This window comes from Halichoerus grypus, chromosome 15 (genome assembly GCF_964656455.1).
Source record: "Halichoerus grypus chromosome 15, mHalGry1.hap1.1, whole genome shotgun sequence".
In the NCBI taxonomy this organism is placed as follows: Eukaryota; Metazoa; Chordata; class Mammalia; order Carnivora; family Phocidae; genus Halichoerus; species Halichoerus grypus.
In genome coordinates this window covers 49063535-49083509 of record NC_135726.1, presented here as the reverse complement: position 1 = coordinate 49083509, position 19975 = coordinate 49063535, and the positions used below count along the sequence as shown (strand labels likewise).

Here is a 19975-nt window from a genome sequence, read left to right as displayed (position 1 = left end):
GGCTCAGTCGTTAAGTGTCTGCCTTCGGCTCACAGGGTCCTGGGATCGAGCCCTGCATCGGGCTCCCTGCTCCGCAGGAAGCCTGCTTCTCCCTTTCAAACTCCCTCTGCTTGTGTTCCCTCTCTCACTGTGTCTCTGTCAAATAAATGAAAAAGATCTTAAAAAAAAAAAAAATACTGTTACCTGACAGAGAACCGGTTCCGAACTCAGGTTCGGCTGCTCATGCCTCAAAAATCAACACTTGAGAGACAAGTGATGGTTGGTAAGGAAAGGCTGCTTTTTTTTTTTAAATAATTTTATTTTATTATGTTAGTCACCATACATTACATCATTAGTTTTTGATGTAGTGTTCCATGATTCATTGTTTGCGTATAAATCCAGTGCTCCATGCAATATGTGCCCTCCTTAATACCCATCACCGGGCGAACACATCCCCCACCCCTCTCCCCTCTAAAACCCTCAGTTTGTTTCTCAGAGTCCATAGTCTCTCATGGTTCGTCTCCCCCTCCAACTTCCCCCCCTTCATTTTTCCCTTCTTACTATCTTCTTCTTCTTCTTCTTTTTTTTAACATATATTATTTGTTTCAGGGGTACAGGTCTGTGATTCATCACTCTTACACAATACACAGCACTCACCATAACACATACCCTCCCCAATGTCCATCACCCAGCCACCCCATCTCTCCCCCCCTACCATTCCAGCAACCCTGTTTGTTTCCTGAGATTAAGAGTCTCTTATGGTTTTTCTCCCTCTCTGGTTTCATCTTGTTTCATTTTTTCCTCCCTTCCTCTATGATCCTCTCTCTTGTTTCTCAAATTCCTCATATCAGTGAGATCATATGATACTTGTCTTTCTCTGATTGACTTATATCGCTTAGCATAATACCCTCTGGTTCCATCCATGTCGTTGCAAGTGGCAAGAGTTCTTTTTTTGATTGCTGCATAATATTCCATTGTATATATATATACCACATCTTCTTTATCCATTCATCTGTTGACGGACATCTCGGTTCTTTCCATAGTTTGGCTATTGTGGACATTGCTGCTATAAACATTGGGGTGCACATACCCCTTCAGATCACTACATTTGTATCTTTGGGGTAAATACCCAGTAGGACAATTGCTGGGTTGTAGGGTAGCTCTCTTTTCAACTTTTTGAGAAACCTCCATACTGTTTTCCAGAGTGGCTGCACAAGTTTGCATTCCCACCAACCGTGTAAGAGAGTTCCCCTTTCTCCGCATCCTCGCCAACATCTGTCATTTCCTGACTTGTTAATTTTAGCCATTCTGACTGGTGTGAGGTGGTAGCTCATTGAGGTTTTGATTTGTATTTCCCTGATGCTGAGTGATGTTGAACACTTTTTCATGTGTCTGTTGGCCATTTGTATGTCTTCTTTGCAGAAATGTCTGTTCATGTCTTCGGCCCATTTTTTTTTCTTTAAGATTTTATTTATTTATTTGACAGAGACACAGCAAGAGAGGGAACACAAGCAGGGGGAGTGGGAGAGGGAGAAGCAGGCTTCCCGCTGATCAGGGAGCCCGGTGCGGGGCTCAATCCCAGGACACTGGGATCATGACCTGAGCCCAAGGCAGACACTTAACGACTGAGCCACCCAGGCGCCCCAACACTTGAAATTTTAAATGTGTACAAATTCAGAGGTGTAGGAAACTTTAATAGATACAGAGTTCAGGAAGGTGAAGGCTGTGAATGTCCCTTTTCATTCAATGCATCCTTTATTTTGCATTCTTCACACATAAGCAGCCATTCCTGCTATTTCCTGGGCCAAAAAAGAGCAGATCTTCCAAGGAATGGAATTTACTCTGGCATTCTCCTAGGTATGGCATTTGCAAAGCCGAACGCCAAGACACCAGCAAGTGCATCTTTGGGCAGTACTCCAAAACTACAGGCTCTGCTTTCTTGGTGGTGGCAAATGGGGACCTGGGTCTTGCTTCCCATTAGACACTGAAGCCATCGTGCTTTATCTTTGCTCCTCTTCTGGTTGAGTGGACTCTGCTTATTCCTTGACCCATAGTCTGTGGGAGCTGGGGGTTGCCTCCCAAGCAACATTTTGGTGCCCACAGAGCAGGGCTCCCTTGCCTCTGACCCTACAGACTGGACTACTCCCTGCCTCCCCGGTGCCTGCTTCCACCCCTCAGGGCCCCGCCAGGGCAAAGCATTTCATTCTTTCTGATGCCATGGGAAATGGGAACCTTTTATTTGTTTTCCAGGTAGTTTGCCATAGGTTCTTTGTTAGGGGATAGAAATGCACTGATTTCTATAGATTGATTTTGCATCCTCCAGCTTCCTTTTTCTTTTTTTTTTTTTTAAGATTTTATTTATTTATTTGACAGAGAGAGAGCGAGAACACAAGCAGGGGGAACAGTAGAGGGAGAGGGAGAGCAGGCTCCCCGCCAAGTAGGGAGCCCGATGCGGGGCTTGATCCCAGGACCCCGGGATCATGACCTGAGCCGAAGGCAGACAGATGCTTAACCGACTGAGCCACCAGGTGCCCCGCATCCTCCAGCTTCCTTAAATTTATTAGTTCTGACAGTTTTTCATGGAGCCTTTGGAGTTTCTTTATATAAGATCATGTCATTTACAAACAAGGAGAATTTTACTTCTTTTCTGGCATGAATGCCTTTTATTTCTTTTTCTTGCGTAATTGCTCTAAGACTCTCAGTACTATGCTGAATAGAAGTGGTGAGGATGAGCACCCTTGTCATGTTTCTGATTCTAATAGAGAAGCTTTCAGCCTTTCACCACTGAGTATGACATTAGCTGTGGGCTTGCCATAGACAGCTTTCCTTCTATTGAGGACCAGCATGGTAGATAGTTTTCTAATCTTGTGACTTCTGTATACAAATTTGTCTTTGCACAAAAAAATGCCTGTCCCCTCCTAGTCTTGGCTTAGGCAATATGAAGAATACCAGGTCTTTCCCATCTTCACAACAGGTGGTATCAGCAGTCTCTTAAAGTTTAGCTACTTGCCGATAATTTTATTTTGAGTACTTCTCTGTGCCTTGCAGAATAGATTATTCATTTTATGCCCATCACGTGGAATATTCTCCTAACTCCTCAGTTTTTCAATTTTACCTATGTTTTAGGTCAGTGTTTCCTGAAACAGAATATACGTGAGAATTACCTGGTAGTCTTTCCAAATAACCCAGGTCTCACTGAAGACACACTGTACCAGCAGCTTTCTCAGGGATTGTTCATGGGCTTAATATGTATGTTGGAAAAGTTCCCCAGGTAGTTCCAATTTCTATTCCTCGCTAAAAACCACTGCTTTGAGGCTCAAGTCCTACCTGTGATAACAGAGGTTCTTTATCCTGCCTACACATCAACAGGATCTGGGGAGCTTTCAATACTCACCAGTGCCAGGATTCCAGCCTGCACCAATGGAGTTGGAATCTGGGGGTGGGGCCTGAGTGTCAATTGTTTTTTAAAATTTCCCCATCATTCTAATGTACAGCCACATTTCCCGTTGGATTTATTTCTGTCTTCTCTTGTAGCATTTATACCTTTTTATTTTTATATTATAATACTTTTTCGTGTCTTATCTCCTGTCTTAGGCATTATGTTCCTAGCCTTTCTCATTTCTGTGTCTTTCATGGAGTCTGTCACCCACATTTGTAGCACAGTAGGTGCTCAATAAGCATTTCACGAACACATGAATTGGTCATCAGAGAAAAGATCGCAGTCACAGGTAGGTTGTGTCCTGAGTCTCAGAGTCCCCGTCCTCCCCGGGGTTGGAGTTGTGATGACCAGTAGGGGTAACTCCTCTGTGAGATAACAGAACCTTGCCCTGTTTGGTATTTGTTTTCAGGCATATCATTGGGACTAAGAATTATATGTGTATATGGGGTAGAGAAGTAGGGTTGGGTAAGGAGACAGATCTAATTAGAATGGAGGAGTTATACTAGAGTTGTGGTAAAGAAGGTAAGAAATATTAGTAAAGAGGAAGAAATTTGATCTTACCTGATAGGCCAGGGTAGGCCACTACAGACCCTTGAACAGGAGAGTGGACCAGTTTTTAGGAAGATAGTGAGGCAAGAGTGAGCAAGAAAGATTTTAACAGAGAGACCAGAGACAAAGAGTCAGGCTGTACTTCCAGCAGAGTCATTGAGGGCCTGGGTTGTTTAGGGTCACGGGAATCGACAGAACAATGTACTGAGGGGTGTTAAAGGACCATCAGGTTTTGTGATGTATCGAATCTGGGAAACCAGGGAGCAATGCGGAGGAAACAGTGGTAGTGTGGAAAGATGTGGAAAGAGAAGAGTGAGCTGCTGGGTAGGGCTGCGGGGGTGGGGATGGGGGGTGCCATTTAAATAAGGAGGAATTTCAGAAGGTGTTTGGATGTGAGTGTCAGGAGTTCTGGGAAGCAGTAGGGGCTAGAGATAGAGATGCAGGAGCCATCTGCGGAGAGGCCATCGAAGCTGTGGAAGAGGATCGTGTGGAAGTACCCAGTCCGGGTCTCACTACTAAATCTGGTGTGGGGCGTGACGCACAGGTCGGGGTGGAAGGAGGAGAATGTCCAAGAAGGAAAAGTTGTCCGTGGTCTTAGACATTGTCAAAGCAAATGTGAGGATGGTGAAAATACCTTTGAATTGGGCTAAGGACGGATACTGACTTTCTGCTGCACCTAGCGGTCTTGGGTGTGGAGGCGCCACCGCACAGGGGCCAGGAGAAACCAGGTGACAAGGATGGGACGCAGCACACGTGCTTCTATGGCTTGGAAATGAAGGAGATGATAGAATAGGCTAGTACTTAGTGGGGTTAATACATGAAGGGTATTCAGGTTAGAATACCCTAGAGAGGGGTCTGTGTGAATGGACCTGTGGAGGCTCTGAGCCCGGCTGCGCTGCTGCATCTGACTCACCAGAGCCACCCGTGCAGGAAGCGTCACTTGTCCCTAATAAAGAGGCCTGGAGAGCTTTTACTCATGAAATCATGTCTCTCAGAAGAAAATAGGCAGTTTCTTCCACGCAGGTTGAAGCTATGGCCTGTCATTTCTAGATAGACTCACTTTGTCAGCAGGCATGCAAATGACTTTAGCTAATTTTCTGATCACTGGATCAAATATCTGTAGACTTAGGCTCATTCTGACTCCCAGTTCAGCAAGTTCTCTTTCTGCTGCCTGTAAAGAAGATATTGTCTAAAGCAGTATCAACCGTGAGGCAGCAAGTTCATGTTGACTTTATAATTTTTATTATAAATATAGAGATTTTACAAATAATTCAGAAGTGGCCCTAGCCAGACAAAATTAAATAACACAGAATAGCATGGATGAGGGGAAGTATATGCGGACTGTGTCAGGGTTAGAAAACCCTTGAAAGAGGTACCTGAGTACAGAGAATTCCCAACTCGCCCTCTTTGAGGGGCCTCAGACACAGCATGACATCAAGTAATCAATATCGAATAAAACCCCTTTCTCAACAGCCCCAAAGAGACTGTGTAGAAGGAGGCTGGGTGGGAAGTACGTTGCCTTTCCTTCTCCTGCCCTTCCTTTCTATTCTGCACACTGGGGCTCATAGACCCCCATGTGAGAAAACATTTCCGAGGCTATTCAAGATGCCTCTGACCCAGTTATCACCCTCCCCTGTCCTAACACCCTTCACAGCCCTGGTTCCCCAGGAGCATCAGCACCAGGGCAGCTTTCCAGGGAGGTAAGCAATGCCAACAGGGGCGTGAGTGTGTTCCCTCCAGGGCACCCCCACTTCTCAAGGACCAGTGGAACCTTGGCAGAGGCCAGGTCTCCTGAGAAAGTGAGTGGGGCAGACACCATGTGCAGCAGAGACGTGGAAAGCAATGGTGGTTGAAGCCCGGACTGAGATGCCGGGAAACTGAGTTAGACCCATTTCTAGCCACGAAGGAGGAAAACCGCTGCTACTGCTTTTCTTTTTTGGAGCCCCTGACATAAACACCTCGAGGAGCTCCTGGCCAAGGGGACTTGAGGGGTCTTGGTGGCTTCTTTCACTGAAGGCAGTCAGGTTGGCTTACATAGCTAAGTAGAAATAGCCCTTTTCACATAAACAAGCAAAAACTAAAATGGCAGAATATCTCAGGGAAAAAACCTAATACACCAAACTGCATTCTTTAACAATTATTTAAATAATCTCTGAAGGGTAGCTCTCTGACTCCTTTCCCAAATTCCCAGCTGATTATCTCTACTAAGAGCTGACTGCTCCCTGAAGCTATAAGCCCTCCTTCTGTGAGCTTATGAAACATACATGCCTTTTTTTTTTTTTTTTTTGCATTTTCCATTAGGAATCACCTGTAGACCTCAGCGAATAATTTTCCTAATTGCTTCTAGTGGGTTTTCTGAAGACAGGCTTGTCAAATGGCTTAGGTGGCTTTCTAGTTAAGCAGCAAGGTGTTCAGGCCCTGGTAGACAACTTGACAGTAGACAAAGGTGTAGTTCAGCATCCCCGTTCAGCATATTTGTTTTCCTGTGCAGGGTGGGGTTCATACGGGGCTTTGGAGAGATAGAAGTTTTTACTTTTACTTCTTCTCTCTCTTCTTTTCTGGCACGTGCATTTTAGTGGATCAGGAGAGGACTCTCAAGGTTATGGTAAATTCAAGTTAGACTCCAGTAGGACAGGACTGGGGCAGGAAGGAATGACTGTGCTCTGAATAGGTAAGTTTAAAACAAGGGAAGGAGGAGGGGCAGAGGTTGTGGCAACTTCCCAAGGTCTGCTTTGCCAAATTTCAATGACAAGGAAGGTTGGGTTTCCTAGAATCCCGGATGTACCTTTTCATCTATTGACACTGAAGGGAGGGGCTATGACCAGGCAGCCTGGAGGTGCCTCGTTAGGGAGTGAGGGGGGGAAAGAGGCTTCTTCCCCTTTTCCCTGAGGGTAAAGGGATCCCACAGTGATGGGGATGAGAAGCTTGGAAAGAGTGAGCACAGCGAGCAGGACAGGTTGCGTTACTTCTTTTGTACTTCTGCATACACCGTTTCTGTGGCTGCTGGGGATGGGGAGGCTGAAGTTGATTTCTTTGGTTCCTGGGCATTGAAGTTCAGGGAAGAATATGCAACTTCTTCAATCTGAAAGGCATGAGCAGTGTGGTCAGTTAAATCAGAGGCATAGGTCAGGCCCTCACCTTGTGTGCTGTGATTCAGCACCATGTGCTGTCACCACTTTGAAACTTTTAGCTTTGGAGAAGGGTTTTTATTAGCCACGATTACTCTGCTTGCTAACATCCTGTTGAGTGATCATTAGAAGAGATAGATTATAGTATTTATTCATACTGGAACGCAATGATACAGCAACTGAGAACGGACAATCTACAAATGCATAGAAGGACATGCATGAATCTCACAAAACAATTTTGAATGAAAGAAGCTAGACACACACAAGGATATACTATGTATCCCATTACGTAGGAGCGTAAACAGACAAAAGTACTGCATTGGAAGTCAGGATAGTGGTTACTCTTTGGAAGGAAGTAACTTGAGGGTTTCTTTGGGGGGTGGGGATGACATGTTTTATTTCTTGACCTGGGTGCCTTTTGTGTTCAACTCGGGAAAATTTATACATTGTTAAAATATATTTGTGATTTAAGCACTTTTTGGTATATATGTATATTCTACTGAAAGGTTGAGAAAAATTTGGTTAAATTATGGCAAAGTAAAGGAACCAAGATCTCAGAACCATTAGAATGGACATCATCCTTTGTTGGTAAGAGCTGGGTCAGTGAAGGTAGAGGAGGGAGAACCATCTGGTGCCTTATGCTGGTCACTGTGCTGGGTGCTTTCCATTGGTCGTCTCATTTGATTCCTTCAACTTCTCTTTGAAGTCGGCAGCATGCCCATTTTACAGATGGCAAAGCCACGGCTCAAAGAGCTTAAGTTACCTGTCCAAGGTCACAGAGCTATTGAGAGTCACAGCCAGGATTTAAACACAGGATGGGGTTAATTCCGAAGTCCACATTCATGTAATGAGGATTACTGGTTAACCCTTTGTTGCTGCATTGAGGAGTTTTGACCCAAACTTGATCTCACATTTGTATCTTCAAGAATAACCCATTCTACACAGAGATACTTCCATGAGAAAATCAGCCACTGAAACTGGTTGTGCTTACCTTGTTAGACAAATTGTCAGAATGGTCCAGACCTGGGGAAACAAAAGAAGAGTTCCCAATCCATGAAAATGCAAAGCTCATTTATGGCCTTAGAATGGGGGTTGGGGGGTGAGAGCAAGGGTGGGGAGGTGGGTCCTAAACTGCTGTGGTTTCTAGCTGAAGGAGGTGGCGTTGGCGGGAGGGTGGGGTAAGGAAGTGGCCTATGAATGCTTGAGGAATTCACTTTCCTCAGAGTTGGGGTCCAGACCCAGGGCATTGGTACCAGAGGAGGGGTGAGAGTAGAGCCACAGGAGACCTCAGTCCACTTCTGACAATTTCTTCCAGTTCACAAGGTCTTGATTTTCACCCAGATGTACTTCTCAGCAACAGGCTTCAGTGGCAAGGAGGGACATTGAGGCCCACAGTACCCAGAGCCCCACAAGACAGGGAAAGTCTCACCAAAGGAGAATGCCCACATCCATCATAGAGGCAGGAAGGGGAGGAGTGCGGGCAAGGAAGTGACTCCTGGAAACAGGTCCATCTCGCTCAGGCCTGCTTGGCCCAGGCAGTGAATGTTTCTCCCAGGGCTGTGTCTCAGGGGAATCTTTTGTGGCTAGAAGGGTGTGAGGACCTATGCCAACCTAAGGTTGGGAAATGGAGATCCCCTTCCCAAAATTCAGAAGGTAGGAAGTAGTTTGGGGTTCCAGGGTTCCCTGCTAGGGCAGGGCACGTGGTGGAACACAGCAGGTCTCACTGGGTGAGTGGCTTTACTTACTGTGGTTGGAGGCTGAGGGTTTGTGCTCTGTGGCATCACGCAGGTCACTTGCCCTAAATAAATATCAGACACTGTGACTGCCATTCCCAAGCATAGGATCTTTGCTCCTTGAATTAGGAAGGACATTGTCAGCAGGTAATTCCTTGGGGTTCCTCAGTGTTCATTTATACCATGGTTGGTACTGCCTTTCCTCTTAGGGCCTCCTCCTTCAGTCTACCCACAATCTCCTCTAGGATTTGTTCCTTTCCTGTTTGCTGGATGTCCACATGTGGTCCATTGTTTATCAGTTGCATCTGAGCCTACTTGTACCCTGACACCTCTCCCCTTCTGTAGGTAGATGCTGGTTTTTGTCTCACTTTTCTTATTGTCCAAGAGGCTTTGGTTGTTTTTGCCTTTTCTTAGGTTCTCTTCCTCTCCTATCCCTCCCTCCTATGACTGTCAAAAGAGCACGCGACTCACTTTCTCCTGCTCCTCCTTTCATTTCATTTTTTTCCTTCTGGGACCTTGTCTTCCCCGACTGGGAGACAGAAACATAGGGGGATGGGAATAACTGTGTCCAAGAGAGAGTGGGGTCCAGGAAGCATGAAGGGATCCACAGGAATTAGTGCTGAGAAGCAAGAGTTTAGAAAGAAGGAGGAGCAGATCCAGGTGCAGAGACAGGGGCAAAGTCTCCTTCCCTCTCCCAAGCATGGCAGTTAGCCTTGGAGAAAGCGGAACAAGAGGAAAGGTCATCATACCCGCCAGTCTTTCTGATAAACAGAAACTACACCAGGGCTGCTATCACAACAACCCCAGCCAGGACTCCAATCACGATGCCCACAATAGCCCCAGGTGGGAGGCCAGAATTTGGTTGCGTTAAATCACCTGTCATGGAAAGAAGAGAGAAGAATGAATGAAGGTGACATTATTTTACAGTGGGGGTCCCCTGGGGGACAACTCTCAACGTGTAGTAGTCTCTACTTGTTCCTTCAAGGAATACATTTCCTGTGGGAAGGTTGCTGTGAGGTGATTAGCTGACTTCATCCTTCCATTTTTTTCTCTCACTGTATTTTTAGGCTGATGATCAGACTTGCCTCATTTCTATCCTGGCCTTTCTGCACTCAGATATTTTTGAAGGCTTTGGAAATGTGAGAAAGGCTGATTGCTGTTTTTCTACAGCTTCCCACCTTTTCATGGTTGCATGTTTTTCTGTTTGCCAGGCGTGGCAGCCATGAATATGTGCCTCTCAGGTCTCTTGTGGTGAGGACTTAAGTGATGAAAGGCCTGGAGAGTGCATTCTGAATTCACCATCTCCTTTGCACAGAGACCACACTTCCCACAGAAGGGGGAAGGGATATGAAATAAGCCCAATTCTATGAGAAACCGTTTTCCTCTTAAGGGTGACTTGAGCTCAAGGACCCCTCCCCCCATCACCTTGCAGACAGACACCCTTGTAGAACTGCACTTCGATCTAAAACTTTCTTCTGTCACATCTGCACGACAGTCTGAGGAACCTCCCAGGCTCCTCCCACTCCTGTCTTACGCTCACAGGCATTTTTCCCAATAAATAAATAAAGATTTTTCCCAATAAATATAAATAAATAAGTAATCCCACTTTGGCTGCATCTCGGGGGATAAACACAAACATACTAGGCTTGAAACTTTGCATTCGACTCCTTTTTTTCCTTTCCCATGTTCAGTCAGTAACTATGTCCCAATGACTAATACCATTTGCATCTTTCTTCTTTTTTATTTCTATTGCCCTTACCAGCCAACTCAAGCCTGATGTATTAATATTTTTTTAAAAGATTTATTTATTTATTTGAGAGAGAAAGAATGAGACAGAGAGAGCATGAGAGGGGGGGAGGATCAGAGGGAGAAGCAGACTCCCCGCCGAGCAGGGAGTCCGATGTGGGACTCGATCCCAGGACTCCAGGATCATGACCTGAGCTGAAGGCAGTCGCTTAATGAACTGAGCCACCCAGGCGCCCCAAGCCCGATGTATTAATATTAATGTTAGCTACTATTATGGTGGACTTAGTATGTACCAGGCTCTGTGGTAAATACATATATCTCATTTGATCCATATAATAATGCTTTCAGATAGACATTATTTCCAGATGAAAACACTGTGGCTTAGAGTAGTGAACAATTTACCCAAAGTCATATGGCCAGTAAAAGGTGGATCTAGGATTTGACTCTAGGACTACGTGACTTCATAGAAGCTAATGATAATAGTAGTAGCAATAGCAGCTAACACTTACGGAACATTTTCTCTGTGTGTAGCATTTTGCTAAGGGTTTAATTGATTATTACATTAAATCTTCCCATGAAGCAGGTACTTATTACAATTTTCTTTTCTTTTTAAGATTTATTTATTTGAGAGAGAGAGTGAGTGAGAGAGAGAGAGATCACGAGCAGGGAGCCTAATGCGGGACTCCATCCCAGGACGCTGGGATCATGACTTGAGATGTTTAACTGAATGAGCCACCCAGGTGCCCTCTTATTACAATTTCCAGTTGAGGAATATGAGGCTCAGAGAAGTTAAGAATCTTGTGCAAGAAATCTGTAATTGTAGGGGCACCTGGGTGGCTCAGTCGTCATGTGTCTGCCTTCAGCTCACGTCATGATCCCGGGGTCCTGGGATTGAGCCCCGCATCGGGCTCCCTGCTCAGCGGGAAGCCTGTTTCTCCCTCTCCTGCTCCCCCTGCTTGTGTTCCCTCTCTCACTGTGTCTTTCTCTCTCTCTGTGTGTGTCAAGTAAATAAATAAAATCTTTAAAAAAAAAAATCTGTAGTTGTAAACACTTACATTAAAGAAGATCTCAAATCAATAACCTAACTTTGTAAGGAACTGGAAAAAGAAAAACAAACTAAACCCAAAGTTAGCAGAAGGAAAAGAATAATAAGGATTAGAGTGGGGATAAATAAAATAGTGAGTAGAAAAACAATAGAGAAAATCTATGAAATCAAAAATTGATTCTTACAAAAAGATGAATAAAATTGACAAAACTTTAACTTAAAAAAAAAGATTAAAATTACTAAAATCAGAATTGAAAGTGGGGGAAATCACTATCAACTTTATAGAAATAATAAATATTATAAAATAATAAATATTATAAAAGTACTATGAATAATTGTATGCGAACAAATTGGATAACCTGGGTGAAATGGACAAATTCCTAGAAACACAAAACCGACCAAGATGGAATCATGAAGAAATAGAAAATATGAAAAAGCCTGTAACTAGTAAGGAGATTGAATCAGTAAGAGCATTCAACAAAATTCAACATCCTTTCATGATAAAAACCCTAAAAGTAGTAATAGAAGGAAACTGCTTCAATATGATAACGGCCATAGATGAAAAACCCACAGCCAACATCTTACTCAATGTTGAAAGACTCAAATTTTTCCTCTAAGATCAGGAACAAGACAGGGATGCCTGTTTTTGTCACTTTTATCCAAAATAGCTTTGGAAGTCCTAGCCAGCACGTTCTGCATGGAGCACTGGGTGTTATGCACAAACAATGAATCATGGAACACTATATCTAAAACTAATGATGTAATGTATGGGGATTAACATAACAATAAAAAAATTATTTAAAAAAAAAAAAAAAAAAGGAAGTCCTAGCCAGAGCAATAATTAGGCAAGAAAAAGACATAAAAGGCATTCATATTGGAAAGAAGTATAAAATGATCTTTGTTCACAGATGACATGAACTTACACATAGAGAACACTAAAGATTCCACAAAATCTGTTATAACTAATAAACAAATTCAGAAAAACTGCAAGACACTAAATCAACATACAAAAATCAGTTGTATTTCTATACACTAACAATGAATAATCCAAAAAGGAAATTAAGAAAATTCTATTTACCACAGCATCAAAAATAATAAAATACTTAAGAACTAATTTAACCAAGGAGGTGAAAGATGTATACACTGAAAACTACAAAGCATTGCTGAAAGAAATTAAAGACATAAATAAATGGGAAGACATTCCATGCTCATGGATTAGAAGACTTAAGATGACAGTACTACCCAAAATGATCTGCAGATTCAGTGCAATCCTCATCAAAATCCCAATGACATTTTTTTTTTGCAGAAATAGAGAAATCTATCCTAAAATTCATATGGAATTTCAAGGGACCCCAAATATCCAAAACAATCTTACAAAAGAACTAAGTTGGAGGACTCACGTTTCCTGATTTAAAAATTTACGGCAAAGCTGTAGTAATCAAAACAGTGTGGTACTTGCATAAAGACAAACAAACAGACCAATAAAACAGAATAGAGATCCCAGAAATAAAACCTTACATACACAGTCACACCATTTTTGACAGGGGTGCCAAGACCATTCAATGGGGAAAAGACAGTCTTTTCAGCAAATGAGGTTGGGAAAACTGGACACCCATGCAAAAGAACTGAACGCTTACTTAACACCATATATGAAAAATTAACTCAAAGTGGATCAGAGACCTAAATGTAAGAGTTAGATGAAAACACAGGGTGAAACTTCATGACTTTGGATTTGGCAACGATTTCTTGGATATGAAACTAAAAACACAGGCAATAAAAGAAAAAACTAGATAAACTGGGCTTCAATTAAAATTAAACACTTTTGTACATCAAGGACACTATCAACAAAATGAAAAGACAACCCACAGAGTGGGGGAAAATATTTCCAAATCATGTATCCCATAAGGGTTAATATCCGTAACAGAGAACTAAAACTCAGCAACAAAAAACCTAAGCAAAAAATGGGCAGAGGGGGCGCCTGGGTGGTTCAGTCATTAAGCGCCTGCCTTCGGCTCAGGTCATGATCCCAGGGTCCTGGGATCAAGCCCTGCATCAGGCTCCCTGCTCTGCGGGAAGCCTGCTTCTCCCTCTCCCACTCCCCCTGCTTGTGTTCCTTCTCTCGCTGTGTCTCTCTCTGTCAAATAAATAAATATTATTATTGAGGCGAGTGCCAGAGTTATAGGTGAGGCAGGTATAGGACCCACTATCATTCGCAGTGATGTTGGGGATAAAGAGCTCCTGTGTGAGTGACTGGGCCTCCCACTGATAAACCAAGAATACTGTGCGGGCGGGTTAGAGGCTGCGTGGCAGGAGAGACTGAGGTTGGTCCCTGGATGGTAATAGGAGTCTGAGGGGGAAATGGTGGGGGCGTCCGGGCCATCTGGAGCAAACAGAATAAAGGCACAGGTGATGTAATCTGAGGGAAGGGGAAGCTCCTGGTGTGTATTAGGGCCACAGTGTCCCTCTGAGCTGGGTCCCAAACTCATTTTAAGAAGTCCCAACAATGAGCCCCCTGTGTTCACTGAGCCTGGGTCTGAGACATTCACCTGATTCCCGTCATAGGCTGGTGACCCTCCCAAGTAGGAGCAGTCCATCCCCTCCCAGTCTTGGCTTAGGCTGGACCTGCCCAGGTTTGCCTGGGACAAGAAGCCATGGCCAGCCTGGGGGTCCAGCTGAGAGTCATGGACTCGGACCCCAGAAGGATGGATGTGGCCTGGCCCCCAGTATGTGGATTTGGGCTGGCAGCCCTGGCCAGGTAGGAAGGGAAGTTACTCACAGAGAACATTCAGGGTGAATGGGTCACTACGACCGGCACTCACTGGGTTCCGAGTTGCACACTCATAGGGTCCTGTGTCATTCCTTGTGACATTGTGTATAGTGAGAATCCTGTTGTCCAGGGACAGCTGCAGCCTGGTGCTGGCCGGGAGGCTCTTATTGTTTACTGACCACAGGTAGCTTGTGCTCTGAGTCTGAGGTTCACACGTTAATACAACAGAATCCACATTCTCCACGGGATTGGAGTTGTTGCTTGCGATGTTGGGTTTGGGTAACTCCGCTGTGCAGACAACAGAAAGAACATTGCCCTGGGTGGTACCTGTGATTCCTCCACAGGCATCTTGAATCAGAGTTGGCATCTCTCACCTCTCAGCCAACCTGAGTCCTTCAAAGATTAGGCAGGTCTGTGTAGCTCAAGACAAATGCAAGAGGATCTGAGCGCTCGGAGAACACAGGCCACCTGCTCTCTGTCTGAGAGCAAGCACAAGTCTTCTCAGGTCAAAGAAGCATCAGGGTTTGGTTGTGGAAGACACAGGACAGAGTCAGAGAGCACCCTGGGCCTCTCCTGGTTCTTCCCTGACCAACTGACTGTCTGACCAACCTCAGAGGCCACACCTGGAAAGTGCAGGTGCTGAGGTCCTTTCTACTGCACACACCTAACACCAGTCAACCTACAGGTGTTCTCCTTGAGGCCTTGTTTCCAGGGTTGTCCTGGAGATGGGCAATGATGGGCCTTCCCAGAGCTCATAAGCCTGGAGAACACTGGACAGCATGGCCTGGAAGCGGGTATTTGAGCAGAAGTAATACCAGGGGACACCAGGGGCAAGCCTGGAGGTCAGTCCAGCACTCAGGCTGCAGGGCCACGAAGTAGGACAGTTCCGCCCAGGTGTTCCATGGTGACTGACCTGAGACAGTGGTGGAGCAGAGTCAAGACTAGAAATGATCCAGAAAAGAGTGAGGGGGACAGGCAGGGCCTGGCTGGCTTTGGCAGAGAACTATGTGCTCTGCCCTCAGTCTTTAAAGTCTCTTTTCCCACTGCAGAGGCCAATGAGGACCATGCTGGTCTTTCCTGAAATACAAGTGGGTGTTTCAAATGCAGAAGGGGTGACTGGTGGGGGGGGGGAAGGGTGGGGGGAGGGTGCCTGGCCTTCATGGACCATTTGTAAACACAGTTATGAGATAGAAATTTGAGAAAATAAATGGTTTCCATATGAAACTCAGTATTAATACCCAAAAAATCTAAGACCCGTTTCTGGAGGAATATCTCCCTAGGGAGCAGTATATGTTGTAGACCAAGTTCTGCAGTCCAACCAGGATCACATGATGAACGAAGGAAGACGTTATAGTGGGTTTGAAATCAGTGACTCCCTGGGTAGAGAAGGATAAGTCAGTCCTGTTAAGAAACAGAATTGATGAGGGAAAGTCTGAGGTGCCTCTGTTATATAAAGGGAGGAATGATACCAAATTAGTAGAAATGATATGCGTTATGTTAGTAAATTTAGGAAAGAAAGTCCCTGCCACCAATTTCTAAAGTCAGAATGGAAAGAAACCCAATGCTTGTATGTGGCTTTCTTTTGACCTCAGGAAACACAAGTTTGATCCAATTTACCCAAATTGGGCAGCATCTCAGTGAAAGGACAGGAACTGGTGGATCTCACCATGTGAGAGGGTTCCACCCTATGGTAAAGGCGTCCTCAAGAGCACCCATGTATGTGTGTGAAATAGGCAGTGAACCAGTCAGAAGGCACAGGGTCTGGCCAGCCCCACCGTGGGAGGGTCTGGGGAACCACTGGGAAGAACGAGAGCCTCACCAGGATGAGGACGTGAGTCAGGAGTAAAAGGCATGAGATAAGCCCATGAGCTTTTGGGGACCGCAGACCTGCCCCTTCTGCCTTTGACTCCCTGCTGGAGTCATGTAGAGAGTAGATCAAGGGGTCACATGTCCTTGTCATGTGGTGTGTTCCACTTGATGGCGTCACGGAGGGAAAGAGCCCTGGATAAGGGCACCGTGAAAGCTCGCTCTCCTGGTGACCTGGGGAAACTGGCTCCTGATGGAGCCCGGCAGAGGATGCTGCTCGGATTTCTGTGTCCTTTACTGTTGCCTGGGAGGGCGGGCCGGGCCACAGGTGTTAGCCGAAGAATCCAGGCAAGGCTTAAGGGTAAAGGAGGCTGTGCAGAGCAGGGGTAGTCCCAGCTGGAAAGGAGGAGGAGGAGGAAGATGAGGGACATGCACGGAGAAGAGAGCCAGAAATGTCCCAGGCTGTGAGCACTGAGGGTTACAAGTGACTTCAAAGACTCCGGGCACTAAGAGCCCACAGTTGACCCAGGGGCAGGATCCTCCCATGGCTGAGCAACACCACAGTCCTCATGAGACTCTGGCAGTGGCCTGAGGGGCTGGTGGTCAGAGGGATAGAACATGGGTCTCAGCGCCTGGAGGGACAGGGAACAGGTGTGGCTAGAACCTCCTAGAATTCTGCATCCAGGGACCAGACTCTGAAGAGATTGGGAATCATTCATTCATTCCTTCCCTCCTTCATGGAAGAGCAATTGAGTTGTTGGGCCCTGTGCCGGTTAGGGGTATGCAGTCGGGAGGAGAGGGCAGAGTCCTTTCCCTTACAGTCCAGTGGGATGCCATCAGCACATCAGGAAACAATAAGTGATTCCAAGTCTGACGCAGGAGCTGTGGATTGGCCACCTGAGGGGAGGCCTGGGCATTCCCCAACTGACTCTGGTCGTTGATGAATTTAGTTCTTGAGTAAAAACATTAATTGTCCATTTGCTCTCACCTCCCAGACCAGAACATCTATCTTGAGCTGTGGATCCCTAAGAAGAAAGGTCTGATCCCACAGCTGGTCTCAGGGTCCATAGATGCCTGATAGGCCCCCTGGGTGGAGAGACAGGCCTCTACCTGCAGACAGACCTTGTAGGATTGTGATCTGCCTGTGTGACTCTGATTCAATGTCTGCATCGCCCTGTGCCTCTGTTTCCCCTCAATAAAATCAAGTAAATGGTCTCAGGCTTGCTGTGTTGTCTGTAATTAACCTTAAATCTTTCACAATTACTTGACCTAAGGCTTGGTATAGAGGAGCTGCCCAGATAAACTGTTACTTGCCTCCATGAGAGATGGTTCCCTGGGCCTGATCCTAGTGCGGGACTTGCTGCCAGGAGCATCTTCTCTCCTCTGTTCCTCCCTGGGGGTGCTGACCTTCCTCTGGGGTCTCCTATCCCCCAGGGCAGTCAGACAGTGGTCCAGGGACCTTGCCTATCTCTGCTTTCCACCCCAAGTCTCTGGTGAAGGACCAGGCTCTGCCCCTCCCCAGATGTGGCTCTTGGTGCCGAGCCCTGGCTGGTGACCAGCTCAGGAACCTCAGGACTCAGGCAGCCAGGAAATCATTGCTCCCTGTCCCCCCTGCCAGGAAGCCAAAACCCACATCTGGCACAGACTCCCCAGCGTCACTGGAGTCAGGAGCCCTGAGTCAGGGATCTGGGCAGGGGCTTTCTGGGCTGAGCCCTGGAGAGGATCCCAGGGGCCCCTTATGCCTGGCCCTGACTGAGCCCCTCAGGGTCTTTCTCAGAGTCATGGTCATGGGAAGGAGCCCAAGGGGTTGGACTGAATCTGTCTCCCTCTGCTGAGTTACTCCCATCAGACTGGTCCTTCTCTTTGCAGAGAATGTGCTGGGGCTGGAATCCACGAACGGAATTTGGATCTAGGAAGTTTGTCTCCACTGTGTGTGTCCCACACTTAATGCTCGAACCCCACACGGGACATAATGCAGAGGGGGATGGAGGTGCAATCCAGGCCTGTGAATCCTGTTGTGTGAAGTAGAATTCACCCCACCCAACACCAGAGGTGAGAGAGGAATTACTCACGGAATACGCGCAGCTGTCCTGTTACTTGATCAACTTGAACATTTCTCTTTATGATTTGTATGGTGTAGTATCCTGTGTCCTTCAGGGTGATGTTCTGGAACAGCAGGGATCCATTGGGGTATATTGTCTCTCTGCCGCTGTGTGCAAGCCCTGGGGTAGTTACTTGTGTGTCTACTGCATATGATACAATTTGACTGCTGGGCTCTACAGTTTGCCCTCGGAACCAGCCATAGCCTATTGGATCCCCAGGCAGATTGTGGACGAGCAGAAGAACATCCTTCCCTTCAGCAACATTGGGCGGCACCGATTTCACAGTGGTGGGCGGGTTCCAGAAGGTTAAGAGTGAGACTAGGAGGGAAGGGAGAAGACAGATCAGTATTTGGACCTATGTGTTGGGAGGGAAAGCTGGGGTTCTGGAGAGAGAGCAGGTCCTAATCCCCCAGCCTCGGGGTGTGTGTGTGAGTGTGTGTCTCCTGCTGGTCAAGGTCAGCGGCATGACCACACTACTTCAGCGCCTCTGAACTGAATTTCCTCTGTTTAGAACGCTCTTCCTCACATGTCTATCACTCACTCCCTCCCTGCCCTTGGATACGTGCTCCCACTCAGGGGGTCCTGGGGAGAGGTCTGCCCTGAGCGCCTTCTCTAAAGACCCTCAGTCTTCACATTCTGACCTTTCCCTGCTCTGTTCCCTTCCTGGTGCTTATCAGGACCTGACATCACATTCTAGACGTCTCTGCGTGTCTGTCTTCTTCCCCATAGAAGTGAGCTCGGGGAGGGCGGGGACTCCTCTGATCTGTGCTGTACCCCAGGGGTGGGGCAGGCTGTAAATACCGGGGGCTCAATGAATGTGGCCCCAGGGCCCTCCAAGTCTGGCGTTTGTCTATCAAGATCTCAGGTTGGTGGGAAAGGGCAGTGTTTAGGGTCCCTGGTTGTTGCTACCAGTTTTCAGAATTCAGTCCTCAGTGATGAGTAACTTGGGAAACAGCCCTTGGCTCCCCACTTCCAGATCATGAGATTTTCCCGCTGCTGAGCCGGCTCCCCCGTCCTGCCCTGCTCGCCTGTCCCCTCTCAGAGCCCTGTCCTCCCCGGGAGACCCCAGCCAGCCTCTCTCTCCCATCCTCCCGCCCCCTCGCAGGGGATCATCCCTCTCACCTGCCAGCAGGACCTCCTGCCAGGGGAAGCGTCCTCCTCGGGGAGGGGCCGACGGGGGCTCCATGGTGCCTGCTGCCCGGTCCGTCCCTCCCTCTGGGGGAAGAGCTTCTTCTCCAGAAACGCTCAGGAGCATTGCCGGCCTGTCCTGTCAGCTCTGCGGTCCTTCGCCCTCTGAGCTTAGCGGCCTCTGGGGGCAGGAGCGCTGGGCGGGGTCACGTGGGCCGGGGGCGGGGTCTCCGCCAGGGCCCCTCCCCTCCCCTCCCCTCCCCTCCCCTCCCCTCCCCTCCCTCCTGACTCCCTTGTCCTCTTCCTCCCTTTTCATTTCTGTCTACATTGCGGTTCCCTGGGAACTGCTGAGGCCCCTCCGTCTTCAGCTGTGGTTTCCCACCATATGCGAGAGCGCGCACACGCCCTTGTTTGGACAAGCACAAGCCTGTGGCGTTGGGGTCCGGTGACCCCCACAGCTGGGGTCAAGGTGCAGGGTCAGCACCCCCACAGCCCTCTCTCCTCCCCGGGTGGCTTTCCCTTCAGAGCAGGAGCCTGGGCGCTGCCTCAGGAA

The 19975-nt window shown here is 47.0% G+C and overlaps 1 protein-coding gene across 7 annotated transcripts; it reads right to left on the bottom strand.

Annotated features, from left to right (window-relative positions):
• Positions 1-5186: 5186 nt before the first annotated feature.
• Positions 5187-19573, bottom strand: LOC118542829 (cell adhesion molecule CEACAM6-like). Of its 7 annotated transcripts, XR_013444272.1 has the most exons (7): positions 19417-19573; positions 18265-18612; positions 14396-14674; positions 9578-9704; positions 8841-8893; positions 8087-8118; positions 6944-7049 (listed from the first exon to the last, which is right to left on the bottom strand). XR_013444272.1 is itself a non-coding variant. In XM_078063187.1 (5 exons), the coding sequence occupies exons 1-5, from the start codon at positions 19547-19549 to the stop codon at positions 6930-6932; spliced, it is 912 nt and encodes a 303-aa protein (XP_077919313.1). In that variant the 5' UTR covers positions 19550-19573; the 3' UTR covers positions 5187-6929. The 7 variants fall into 7 exon arrangements, 5 of the variants coding, with proteins under 5 accessions (XP_077919313.1, XP_077919316.1, XP_077919315.1 ...); XR_013444273.1 differs by lacking the exon at positions 8841-8893 and having other exon boundaries at positions 6946-7049; XM_078063187.1 differs by lacking the exons at positions 8841-8893; positions 9578-9704 and having other exon boundaries at positions 5187-7049.
• Between the last annotated feature and the right edge of the window lie 402 nt (positions 19574-19975).